Source organism: Podarcis liolepis, assembly GCF_965112155.1.
Source record: "Podarcis liolepis genome assembly, chromosome: 9".
In the NCBI taxonomy this organism is placed as follows: Eukaryota; Metazoa; Chordata; class Lepidosauria; order Squamata; family Lacertidae; genus Podarcis; species Podarcis liolepis.
In genome coordinates, this window is record NC_139564.1 from 1,096,122 (window position 1) to 1,108,506 (window position 12,385).

Genomic DNA, 12,385 nt, shown 5'->3' on the forward strand with positions numbered 1-12,385 from the left:
CTGATAAAGGAGAGAGCTGTGTTCTTGTTATATATTTCCTCAACGGCTCAATTTTATGCATTTTAGCTAAGGAAAAATTGGGATTTTGGTGCAGTTTAAAATTGCCTGCACAGTCAGTTTTGGGTTTTGGGAAACCCATTCCTTCACATGGAGGTTTGACTATGGCCTTACTTATGGAGCACTCCTTTGGGGGTTTTTATGCAACAAGGAGCATTTGAGCACACATACATACATACATACATACATACATACATCATTTTATTTGTATGCTGTCTTTCCATAGTTCAAACCACACTCAAGGCGGCTCACAACGTGAAAAAATACATAATTACAAACAATAAAAGTTGCATAGCTGTCAACTTTCAGATTTGAAAATAAGGGATCAGCAGCCTCACTTGTCCCGGGGACAGTCTACGGGATATCTAACAATCCAGGAAAGCAGCGGAAAATGGTGTTGGAATAAGGGAACTTCCTGCTAGAAAAGGGAAGGTTGACAGCTATGAAGTTGTCATAAACAATAAACATAAATTCTAGATTCAGGTAGGTAGCCATGTTGGTCTGACGCAGTCGAAATAAAAATAATTAAAAAGTGTCCAGTAGCACCTTAGACCATCTAAGTTTGTTCCGGTATCTGAAGAAGTGTGCATGCACACAAAAGCTTATACCAGAACAAACTTAGTTGGTCTATAAGGTGGTACTGGACAATTTTTTATTTTTAATAAACATAAAATACACAACGAAATTGAACAATTTCCACATAAATCATAAGATCTAAAAGATACAAAAAATAATAATATAAATAAGAGCAACAACCTCTCCCTAAACCCTCATCCTATTTGTCTGCAGTGTCATTCTATGTCTTCCCATTAATCATTTGCTTGTCCCGCACTTTCTACATCTCATTCCCGATTGCTCTGATCCGAGGCCAAAGCCAGTAAGAAAGAGAAGTCGGGGCGGGGATTTGCACCAGGGAAGGGAGGACCCGTCCCCCGCCAGCCGCCTTCGTTTCACTTTCGGATGCCAAGGAGATTAAAAACATTTTTGCCTAGCCAGAGCTCAATGGGGCGTTTATGTATTTGCTACACAGCTGAATTATTCGCATTTCTAGGCGGTGGGCATAAAAGCACCCGGCGCGCGTCTCCTCCTTTCGCCGGGCGGGGTCTCTGCAGCGCCCGGTCCCGCCTCGGAGCGCCGTGCGTAAAAGCGCACGAGTGGCGCGCCGGGCTTCCGAGCGGCCATGGACGGAGAGGCGGCGGGTCTGGGCCGCGCCGTGGGCATCGTGACGGGCGCCTCGCGAGGCTTCGGCCGGAGCCTGGCGCGCCTGCTGGCCCCGCGCCTGGCGCCCGGCTCGGCGCTGCTGCTGGTGGCGCGCTCGGCGGCCGCGCTGGAGCAGCTGGAGGGCGAGCTGCGCGCCGCCTGCCCGGCGCTCCGCGTGCGCGGCCTGCCCGCCGACCTGGCCACGGACGACGGGCTGCAGCGCGTGGTGCGCGCCGCCCGGGAGCTCCGCGGGGACGGGCCGCTGGAGCGGCTGCTGCTCGTCAACAACGCCGGTGAGCGGGCGCGCCCCGACGCGCTCCTGAGCGCGTGCAGAGTGCCTTCCTCCTCCAGGTCCGGAGGCAGCTGCGGGACCGGCTTGGCGGCGGCTTCCTGCAGGGGCTGCTCTGCATCCTTAGAAAGGCCAGTTCCCGGGGAAAGGGCTAAGCGGGGCAGTCTTGGCAAAGACCCCAAATCCACGCGCGCTGCCGTTACGCACACTAGACGGGTGTCCTTGCTTCCCCCCTCCCTTGTTTATTTCTGCATCCATCTTTTTCTTCCTCCGCGTGGAAGGGAGATTGTAAGTTCCCGGTGGCAGCGGGCTTTTCTGCTTCCTAAAGCGCCAGGAGGGACACCGAGGGCGGAAGAGAAGGCGGTGAACGCATATTCCGTTGCTGAAGCGGGATATGTGAGCCTTGTGAATTACGGTGGTACCTCGGGCTAAGTACTTAATTCGTTCCGGAGGTCCGTTCTTAACCTGAAACTGTTCTTAACCTGAAGCACCACTTTAGCTAATGGGGCCTCCTGCTGCCGCCGCGCCGCCGGAGCACGATTTCTGTTCTCACCCTGAAGCAAAGTTCTTAACCCAAGGTACTATTTCTGGGTTAGCGGAGTCTGTAACCTGAAGCGTATGTAACTTGAAGCGTATGTAACCCGAGGTACCACTGTAGTTTTGGGGTCCACAGCAAACATAACTCTGGGGTTGTTGCTGTGGGAATGTAGCGGAGCTGACAAGCGCGCGGATTCAAGCGCCCCCACTTCGGATCCACTTGCAGCTCCTGGGGGGGAAAACGAGGAAGTGCGGTGCTTGGGAACTTCCAAGCCAGGGGGATCGTTGGGCACCTAGTTCACCTAGTTGCTTGTGTCAGACTGCGCCCTCTTCCGCGGATCATCTCGGCCCCTTTGTGCTGGGAGATACCACACCTGGCTGTGTAGGCTCCGCCATGCAAGGAAAGCCCCCTTGGAAACAAAAACACCCCCCCCCTTTCACCCATAAGCAGGGTGTTTGTATGTGTGCGCGAAACATCCTTTTGCTTTTGCACTGTCTCTTAATGGTGGTGCCCCCCTTCCTGCAAGGGTTAGTCCTCCTCAGCCAGGTCTTCCTCCATGTTCAGAATACTTTCAGACCTTGCCTTGCCCTGAGCAGTTGGCCCCCACCTCACCTTTGAGAACCCTAATCTCCCAGCCACAGGTCTCCCAGCTCCACTGCCTGTACTGTATAAAGGGGTGAGGTTTCTGTGTGATCCTGTTTGGGGTGGTGCCCCTAATGTGCTCTCCCTCCCTCCCTTCCGCCCTCCCTTTCTGTTCTTGTCCCCAATTTATGCCTTTTCCTCACTCACAGCATGATCTGAAAAGCTTTGCTTTTGAGCTGCTTGGCTTATCCCAGATATGGGGAGCTTCTGCCTGCGAGGCTGTTCCCATCCTCCAGTTCTGTGGTTTCCAAACTCTTTTGGGCTACTGCCCCCCGGCTCCACAAACTCACCCCCAGTTCCTCCTTACCCTATCCTATAAAAAGCATCAGTCAGAATAGCGCTTTGCATGGCGCACTAGGACGGATAACTCAATGCAATTTCAAACAGTGACAATTGCATATTTAAAACTATTTTGTTTAATTAATTCAACAAACCGGATGATCTTGATCCTGTGGTGACAACTTTTCATTTTTATTTTTTTTATAAAATTTTTATTGGTTTTACAACGTTTTAAAAAGACAAACAAACAATGAAAATGACAAACAAACACGCATAGTTTCGTACATATTTTCTTATAAACCTCTTTTCTTGGACTTCCCCATACCCCCCCTCTCTGCATCCCAATGTCCATACTTCAACTAGCAACTCCCAATTATTACTTTCAAGTCTCTGTCAACTTAGTTCTTTTCTATCTTCTAACCATATATCCCTGTACCCCCTTGTTTCTGAAAACCACGACATTTTTAACATTCATTAAGTTTATAATAGTCCTTCAGATAACTTTTAAATTTTCTCCAGTCTTCTTCCACCGTCTCTTTTCGTTGGTCACGGATTCTGCCTGTCATCTCGGCCAATGTCATATAGTCCATCACTTTCATCTGCCATTCTTCCAGAGTGGGTAAATCTTGTGTCTTCCAATACTTTGCGATGAGTATTCTTGCCGCTGTTGTAGCATACATAAAAAAAGTTCTATCCTTCTTTGTCACCAATTGGCCGACAATGCCCAGAAGAAAGGCCTCTGGCTTTTTGGGAAAGGTACATTTAAGTACCTTTTTCATTTCATTATAGATCATTTCCCAGAAGGCCTTAATCTTCGGGCAAGTCCACCAAAGGTGATAAAAGGTACCTTCAGTCTCTTTACACTTCCAACATTTATTATCAGGCAAATGATAGATTTTTGCCAGCTTGACTGGGGTCATGTACCACCTGTATACCATTTTCATAATGTTTTCCTTTAAGGCATTACATGCCGTAAATTTAATACCGGTGTTCCATAACCATTCCCAGTCAGCTGACATGATGTTATGTCCAACATCCTGAGCCCACTTAATCATAGCAGATTTTACTGTTTCATCCTGTGTGTTCCATTTCAACAGCAAGTTATACATTCTAGATAAAATCTTAGTATTGGGTTCTAACAGTTCAGTTTCTAATTTTGATTTTTCCACCTGGAAACCAATTTTCCTGTCCTGTTTAAAAAATTCCATTATTTGACGATATTGAAACCAGTTTCCAACTTTATGCTTCAATTTCTCCTGACTTTGTAGTCTGAACTTGTCTCCATCCTGTTCTAAGATTTCCCAATACTTCGGCCATCCGGCCTCCGTATTGAGTCTCTTCACTGCTTTGGCCTCCACTGGTGACACCCATCTAGGGGTTTTATTTTCCAATAGATCTTTGTATCTTATCCAAACATTAATCAATGCTTTCCTAACAATGTGATTTTTAAAAGCGCTGTTTACTTTATCATACCAAAGATATGCATGCCAACCAAAAGCATTGTTAAAACCTTCCAGATCCAAGATATCAGTGTTCTCGAGGAGCATCCATTCTTTCAGCCAGCAGAAAGCTGCTGCCTCGTAGTACAATTTTAAGTCCGGCAGGGCAAAACCCCCTCTTTCTTTAGCATCTGTTAATATTTTGAATTTAATTCTGGGCTTTTTGCCCTGCCAGACAAATTTCGAAATATCTTTCTGCCACCTCTTGAAACATTCCATCTTGTCGAGAATCTGCAAGGTCTGAAACAGAAAAAGCATTCTAGGCAATACATTCATTTTAATCACAGCGATTCGGCCTAGCATTGACAGTTTCAAATTTGACCATATTTCTAGATCTTTTTTAATTTCTGACCAACATTTTTCATAATTGTCCTTGTACAAATTCAGATTTTTAGATGTTAAATAAACCCCTAGGTATTTGACCTTCTTTACCACAGTCAAACCTGTTTCCTCTTGAAATTTCTCCTTTTCCATATCTGTTAAGTTTTTCCCTAAAACTTTAGTTTTTTGCTTGTTCAACTTAAATCCAGCTACCTGGCCAAACTGTTGTATTATTTCTAAAACCTTTTTTGTACTAGTGTTTGGCTCTTGCAAAGTCAATACCAGGTCATCTGCGAACGCTCTTAACTTGTAATGTTTAGCTCCGACCTGCACACCTTTAACCTGCTGGTCATTTCTTATCATGTTCAGCAACACCTCCAGAACTGAAATACAAAGTAATGGGGAAATCGGGCACCCCTGTCGTGTTCCTTTTTCTATCTTAAGTTCCTCCGTCATAACATTATTTACAATCAGTTTAGCTTTTTGTTCAGAATATATTGCAGCCATACCATTCTCAAAACCCTGGCCTACCCCCATCCCATGAAGATTCTTTCTCATAAAACTCCAAGAAATATTGTCAAAGGCCTTCTCCGCGTCCACAAAAATCAGTACTGCTTTAGTGTTTATATTCACCTCTAGCTTTTCCAGAATGTCTATTACATTCCTTACATTGTCTGCCAGGTGTCTTTTGGGGAGAAAACCTGCTTGGTCCTTATGAATCTTCTCCATCAATACTCTTTTAAATCTTTTTGCCAAAATGTCTGCAAAAATTTTGTAATCCACATTGAGGAGTGATATTGGGCGGTAGTTCTTAAGTTGGGTCTTTTCAGTCTCTGACTTTGGTATGAGTGAAATATATGCCTCTTGCCACGATTCAGGGGCCCTTTTTCCCTCAAGGATCTCGTTGCACACTTCTCTTAGTGGTTGAGTTAGCCATTCCTTCAACGATTTGTAGTATCTGGAAGTCAATCCATCTGGTCCCGGAGATTTGCCCAACTGCATGTTCTGAATAGCAGCCTCTATCTCTTGTTCTGAGATTCTCTGGTTCAAGTCCATCTTACTTTGATGAGAGATGTTTTGTAATCCATATTTTCCCAGGAATTTGTCTATATCTTCTTCATTTTGGGGGCCTTGAGTGTAAAGCTTTTTGAAATAACTTACGAAGCAGTTTCTAATTTCATTAGGTTTAGATATATTCTTTCCATCCACCTCCAGGCTTGTAACTGTATTTAGTTTCTGCCTTTTCTTCAATTGCCATGCCAAGAGTTTGCCACATTTATTTGCTGATTCAAAAGTCTTTTGCTTCATTTGCTTTATCTTCCATTCAATCTCTTGGTTCATCAATTCCATATATTGTGTTTGATATAACTTGATCTCTCTTAAGATGTCCTGAGATTTTGGTTTTGTTCTTAATTTTCTCTCTCCTTCCTTTATCATTTCCAATAGCTTCTCTTTTTTCTCGTTTTGTTTTTTCCTCTTTATTGAATTTTGTTGAATCAAGAATCCTCTCATGACCGCTTTACTTGCATCCCAGATCACTCTTTTCTCCACGTCGGTCCTCATATTTATTTCGAAATAATCTTTTAAAGTCTTTTGGGCCTTCATAAGAATCTCCTTGTCCCGAAAGAGGGTGTCATTCATTCTCCATCTGAATTGACCAGTTGTTGTAAGTTTCATCTCCATCTTCACGGCGTTATGGTCGGAGCAAGTTTTTGGGCAGATTTCCACTTTCTTAATCTTTGGAGCCATTCCACTAGTAACCCAAATTTGATCAATTCTGGTCCAGGTCGTCATTGCTTGGGAGAAGAAGGTTCCCTCTCTCTCCAGAGGGTTCCTTGTTCTCCATATGTCTATCAAGTCCATATTTTCTGTCATTTCAAAAAAAGTCTTAGGGAGTCTCCCTTCTTTACTAACTGTTAGTCTTTGTGCCTTGTCCATGTTGGTGGAGACCACACCATTCATGTCTCCCATGATTATCATATTGTAATCCAAATAGTCAGAAAGAGTTTCATGAAGTCTCTTAAAGAAGTCAGATTTGCCTTCATTTGGCGCATAAATTCCAACCACTAAAAATTTTTCTCCTTGAATTTGTATTTCCACTGCCAGATATCTCCCTTGTTCATCCTTAAATATCATTTTTGGAGCCCATTTTTCCTTAACATATATTACAACTCCTCTCTTCTTGACTTTGTCTGATGAGATAAATTCTTGTCCTAGCCTTTTATTTATAAGTAGTCTCCTGTGGGCTCTGGTTATGTGAGTTTCTTGTAGACATATCAAGTCCAATTGTTCTCTATTCAGTATGTGAAATACTTGTCTTCTCCTCAAAGGCACATTGAGTCCATTACAATTCCAACTAAGGAATTGCAGAGCCATCTTGTTATTTTTCTAAGGCTCCTCCAACAGCTCCAAGTTGTTGCTCTTCTTCTGATGGTGGTGGTTTTTGTCCAGTCGAGAGATTCAGGATCTCCAGTGCTCTCCTCTGTTCTCCAAGTACGTCCACAATCCCCTTCTGTAGCTCCTCCTGATATCTTGCCAAAAATTTTTCTTTATCTTGAATTGTCTTTATTTTTACCTTCTTTAACTTGTAGTCAAATGACAGTCCTTGTGGGAACTCCCACCTGAAACGGATGGAATTTTTCTTTAGCAGAAGAGCTAAGTCCTTGTAGAAGTTTCTTAAATCCAAAATATGTTTTGGGATGTCTTTGAAGAACTGTGCAGTTGAATTTCCAATTTGCAAGGCCTTTTCAAAGTGTAGTCTTAATATTTTGTCTCTTTCCTCCTTGGATCTGAATGTGATCAAACAGTCTCTCGGGGTCTTTCTGTCTTGCTTTTTTCCCAATCTAAAAGCAGTCGTAATTTTGAATTCGTCTTCCTCAAGGTCCCAGCAGTCCACAAACTCCCGTGTCAGATATTCCACAAGGTTGTCTCTTTCGTTCTCCGGGATCAGTCTTAATTTTAAGTTTCTCTCTTTCCTCTGTAAGTCCCACAAGGCCAAAGTTGAGTCATGCTCATAGACCTTCTTGGCAATCGGCTCTAATTTCTCCTGTGTCTCTCCCGCCGTAGCCTTGGCATCTTCCGCAATTTGACGCGTAGTGGCATTTTCCTCCACCAGTTTATTTATAGATTCTGTATTCTGGTTTAATCTTACTGAAATTTCTGCTAATTTTAGTGTGTTCTCTGAGGTCTGTTTTGTTAAAGACTCCAAAGTTTGGTTGATCTTAAGCAGCGCATCTGTCACAGCTTCCATAGAGACGGCTGTCCCTTTATCTTGTCCTGTTGTTCCTGCTGCTCCAGTTGTTGGGCCTGAAATTGATCCTCTTTTCTTTGCCTGTTGTTGCTGCAGCTGTTGTTGTTGCTGATGGTGCTTGGTCTTAGCTCTTGTGACTATCTCTTCTTGTGGGCCACTCATGTCAAGGTCACTTCCCACGGGAATTTTCTCCCTTGGAAAGTTCCACTGTCAAGCTGTGGCAAACTTTACTTTATCCTCTAGAGGGAGCAAATCAAAATGGCCATAGAACAATGTTCCAAGTACAAAGAACAGGGGAGATTGTCCAGAATACAAAACAAGAGCTTAACACAGTCCAAATCAATATTGCTAGAAAGCTTGTAGCTTTAAGCTGCCACAGTTATCCAGTTTATATTATTTCTTCTTATACTACAGAGTAGCCAGACACTGTGGGAACTTTGTATCAAGATATCACTCTACAGGGAAAAGTCAGTTCAGTGTGCTAAAAAAAAAAAAAAAAGGCAGACCGTTTCATGCTTTCAGATGGGTGAGACGGCAGAGATTTTTAACTTCCAATAGATCATGCAATTATTAGTCCAATTCACCTCCCCTCTGCCCTGCTAGCTAGAGGGGAGATCAAAGGTCCAAATGTCCGGTTTAGCTGATTAAAGAGCTGGTTTAAACGGATGCAAGTTTAGAGCTCCGTTGCTTTCACTTTCATGCAGTCGGGGGGAGGCAGACTTCCTTTGTTTAGATCTCCCCCGTTTTTAGTTCAAATTTTAAAGTTTAGAGGGTCCCAGTTATTTTTCAAGTCTTACTCACGGGAATTCAGTCCGAATTTTCTTTTCAGGAAGGAATCGGCGCTCTCCGCTAATGGCGACGCGGCTTCACTTCGCAGGCTGGGTAGCGACTCTCAGCACCGCGCTCGCTCCCGGTGTCGCTTTCACGGTACCGGGGGGCGCAAAGGTGCCCACCGAGTCTCCTTGTTCTCAGGCTTCAGCGCCTGGGATTTTAGGGGTCCCCCGCTTGCCGTAGCAGGTAAGACCCGAACTTGCGAAGCAGTCCTTCCCCGGAGCTCGGGGCTAGGACCGCCATTAAGCGCTGGCACCGACCGGAAGTCTCTGTGGTGACAACTTTTCAGAGTCTGATATACATTTACACCGCCAACGCCCCCACCCTGTCATGCCTTGTCTTTTTGTGCCCCCCTACAGAATCCCAAGCCCCACTTCGGGAACCGCTGGTCTAGTCTGAAGAAGCACTTATGGATAAACAAACAGGGGTCTTCTTTCTCTTCTAGCTTCTCTTGGCGATGTTTCCAAATCCTTCTTGGACTTCACCAGCCCCGGCGAAGTCAACACCTACCTGGCCTTCAACGTCACCTCAGCCCTGTGCCTCACCTCCTCCCTCCTGAAAGCCTTCCCAGCTGAGCCTGGCTTGTGCCGAACGGTGGTCAATGTCTCCTCGCTCTGCGCTCTGAAACCCTTCCAGACTTGGGCCCTCTACTGCACTGGGAAAGCTGCCCGGGACATGATGTTCCGGGTCCTAGCGGCAGAAGAGCCAGACATCAGGGTGCTCAGCTATGCGCCAGGTGAGTCTGGGGTCTGCCAGCTGGTCTGGCTTCCGGCATCACCAGCCGTTCCATCGTCTCTCGCTGGCAGTCCGCTGATGGGCCCTTTTCTCCCCTCCCCATGAATCATAAAACCATAGAACTGAAGAGTTGGAAGGAACCCGTTCTGGCCAATGCCCTGCAATGCAGGAATCACCTCTTGCCTTCTCTTCCAGGTCCCCTGGACACGGATATGCAGGAAGAGGCTCGCACCAGATCGGGAAACCTGGAGCTGAGGAAGATGTTCCTGCACATGAAGGAACGCGGGGAACTGCTGGATTGCGACATCTCCTCCCAGAAGCTGTTGGATCTTCTTCTCGCAAACACCTTTGAATCGGGGGCTCATGTTGACTTCTACGATATCTGAATAAAAAGCGCCAAGCCTTCTTCTTCTCCTGGCACCTCCTAGGCTTTTGCTGCTCTGTGCTGCACCTCTGTAGGACTTGTGTTCAGCTTTCTCTCTGGACGCAGCGGCCATGGCCTTGCATATTGTGGAAGCATCTGCCAAGTTCTGAGCCTGGGCCGTGTGGAAGGAGAGGAGGGTTCCAAGCTCAGGAAGAGGGGAGGATGGGAGGAACACCTGGGAAGAGTTTGCGCTCCACACACAAGGGGAGGTAGGGATGTGGAAGGTTTCCCTGTACCCTTGGTGTCCCAGGCATCAAGGAACCCAACATAGTCCTTCCACAAGGTGACCAGTTGGGCTGGGATCTGGAAGGAAAGAAAGTCTAGCTGGAGAAATGGTTCTGCCGCTTGGAAGAGCGCAGAGGGTGGCAATGAAAGGCGCTCATTCTGTGCAGGGCTGCTCTTTCTATTTCCTGCTCTTTAGAGATGTCTCTGGTCAGTCTGCTTGAGCCATGAGCTTAACCACTACACCACACTGCCTCTCTCTGTGATGGGAGGGTGCATGTGGAGAAGAGCACTGATTCCTGTACATTCCGAAGGCAGCTTGCCCACCTTACTGAGAGACCGACTTGTGAGGCATGGGCGACGATGGCGTTTGGCCCCACACAACTTTGTTTTGCTTTCAGCATTCATTGGTTCAGTATTGCTACCGATTTCATGCATGCTTCAGCCAGCTGCAATGCTTATTTGGCCTTTTACAGAGGAAGATGTTCCATTTCTGGCTGACCATGTTAGCCGTGCAGATTGGCAGTTTAATTCTTTACGAGGGATGCCTGACTGTTTGCTGGTGAAAGAGCTCTCTGACTAGCAAGCACAGTCAGATGGTTTTTTATGTCAAGGAAATAAGCAGTCGTAAATGCCTTTCTCTCTCTGCCCTGTAGTCACGAGTAACCGAAAAGTGCTTCGCTTTCCTCAGAGAGAGGCGGTCAGGACAGAAGCCACATGTCCAGAGAAGTGCTGGACGTTCAGGTTCATTGTCACGGGTGAGACTATACCGAGCTCAGTTGATTGGCAAGATACTACTAGCCGTCAAGATAGAGGCTCCATTTTCTAAATGTCTTTCTGTTTTCCTGGCCATGTAATCCAGTCATTCCTTCCCACTTCTCATCCCATCTTCCTTAATAAAATCATCACTTGGCTTGGTCTGTGGAATTGTGGTGGGTTGTTTACCTGAGCCCGGTCTTGGCTGGGGAGGGTGGGGTAAAAATAAAAAAAATATTATTATTATTATTACCTCTCGACTGTCATGTTTAAGGCAATAACTTTAGTCAGGGTTTCCCAAACTTGGGTCTCCAGCTGTTTTTGGACTACAGTTCCCATCATCCCTGACTGCTGGCCCTGCTAGCTAGGGATGATGGGAACTGTAGTCCAAATCAGCTGGAGACCCAAGTTTTGGAAGCCCTGTCTTCAGAAGAGCCCTGCAGTTGGATGAGGCCAGAGGGGCCCCATCTCGTCCACAGCGGCCAAGAGAAGTCCTTTTTGAGATCTTCCTGTTGTCTTTTCGTTCCGATGACCCTCAGTAATTTAATACCATCAGCAAGCTTGCTTATTCCTACCTTCAGATCATAAGAACATAAGACCCACCTTGCCAATGGCTTGTCTAGTCTTCTCTCAGGGGCTGTGTGGAAGGAGAGGAGGGATCCAAGCTCAGGAAGAGGGGAGGATGGGAGGAACACCTGGGAAAAGTTTGCGCTCCACACACAAGGAGAGGGAGGGTGTGATCTGAAAGGAAAGAAAGTCTAGCTGGAGAAATGGTTCTGCCGCTTGGAGGAGCGCAGAGGGTGGCAATGAAAGGCCCTCATTCTGTGCAGGGCTCCTCTTTCTATTTACTGCTCTTTAGAGATGTCTCTGGTCAGTCTGCTTGAGCCATTCCGTGAGCTTAACCACTGCCCAGAGCATCTGCTGGGGTTCTGCCCCCTTTGCAGAGAAGCAGGAGCGTGTGGTTGTGTAGGATTCCTCCTTGGAAGCGGAAGCCCATTTGTGGTCCTCCTGAGGCCTTTCTGATGGAAGGTTGAGAGCGTTGTGAGATGAACGAAGCCAAGCCCCGCTGGATGAGGCCAAAGGGGACCCAGCCTGCTCTCACAGATGTGCAACACCCCTCTCCCCAGGAGTGGGTACTCGGAAGCACGGCTGCCTCTGACAGTGCGGACGGAGCAGGGCCACTCGTAGGGGAATGGAGCCTGTGGGGCTTTGGTAGAAAAAAACAATTGGGGTGGTGCTGCTGCCTAGTGGTGGCTCTCCTGGGCCCAACAAGGAAGGGGGTCTCAGCTACAAGGATGAAGGTGTGGCCAGCTCAGTGGAGAGGCCAAGCTGGCATAGCATT

The 12,385-nt window shown here is 46.5% G+C and overlaps 1 protein-coding gene across 1 annotated transcript; it reads left to right on the forward strand.

The window, feature by feature from the left end:
* The first annotated feature begins 1,198 nt into the window (after positions 1 to 1,198).
* SPR (sepiapterin reductase) lies at positions 1,199 to 11,208 on the forward strand. The gene is made up of 3 exons (XM_083459401.1): positions 1,199 to 1,550; positions 9,352 to 9,642; positions 9,837 to 11,208. The coding sequence occupies exons 1-3, from the start codon at positions 1,238 to 1,240 to the stop codon at positions 10,025 to 10,027; spliced, it is 795 nt and encodes a 264-aa protein (XP_083315527.1). The 5' UTR covers positions 1,199 to 1,237; the 3' UTR covers positions 10,028 to 11,208.
* The last annotated feature ends 1,177 nt before the right edge of the window (positions 11,209 to 12,385 follow it).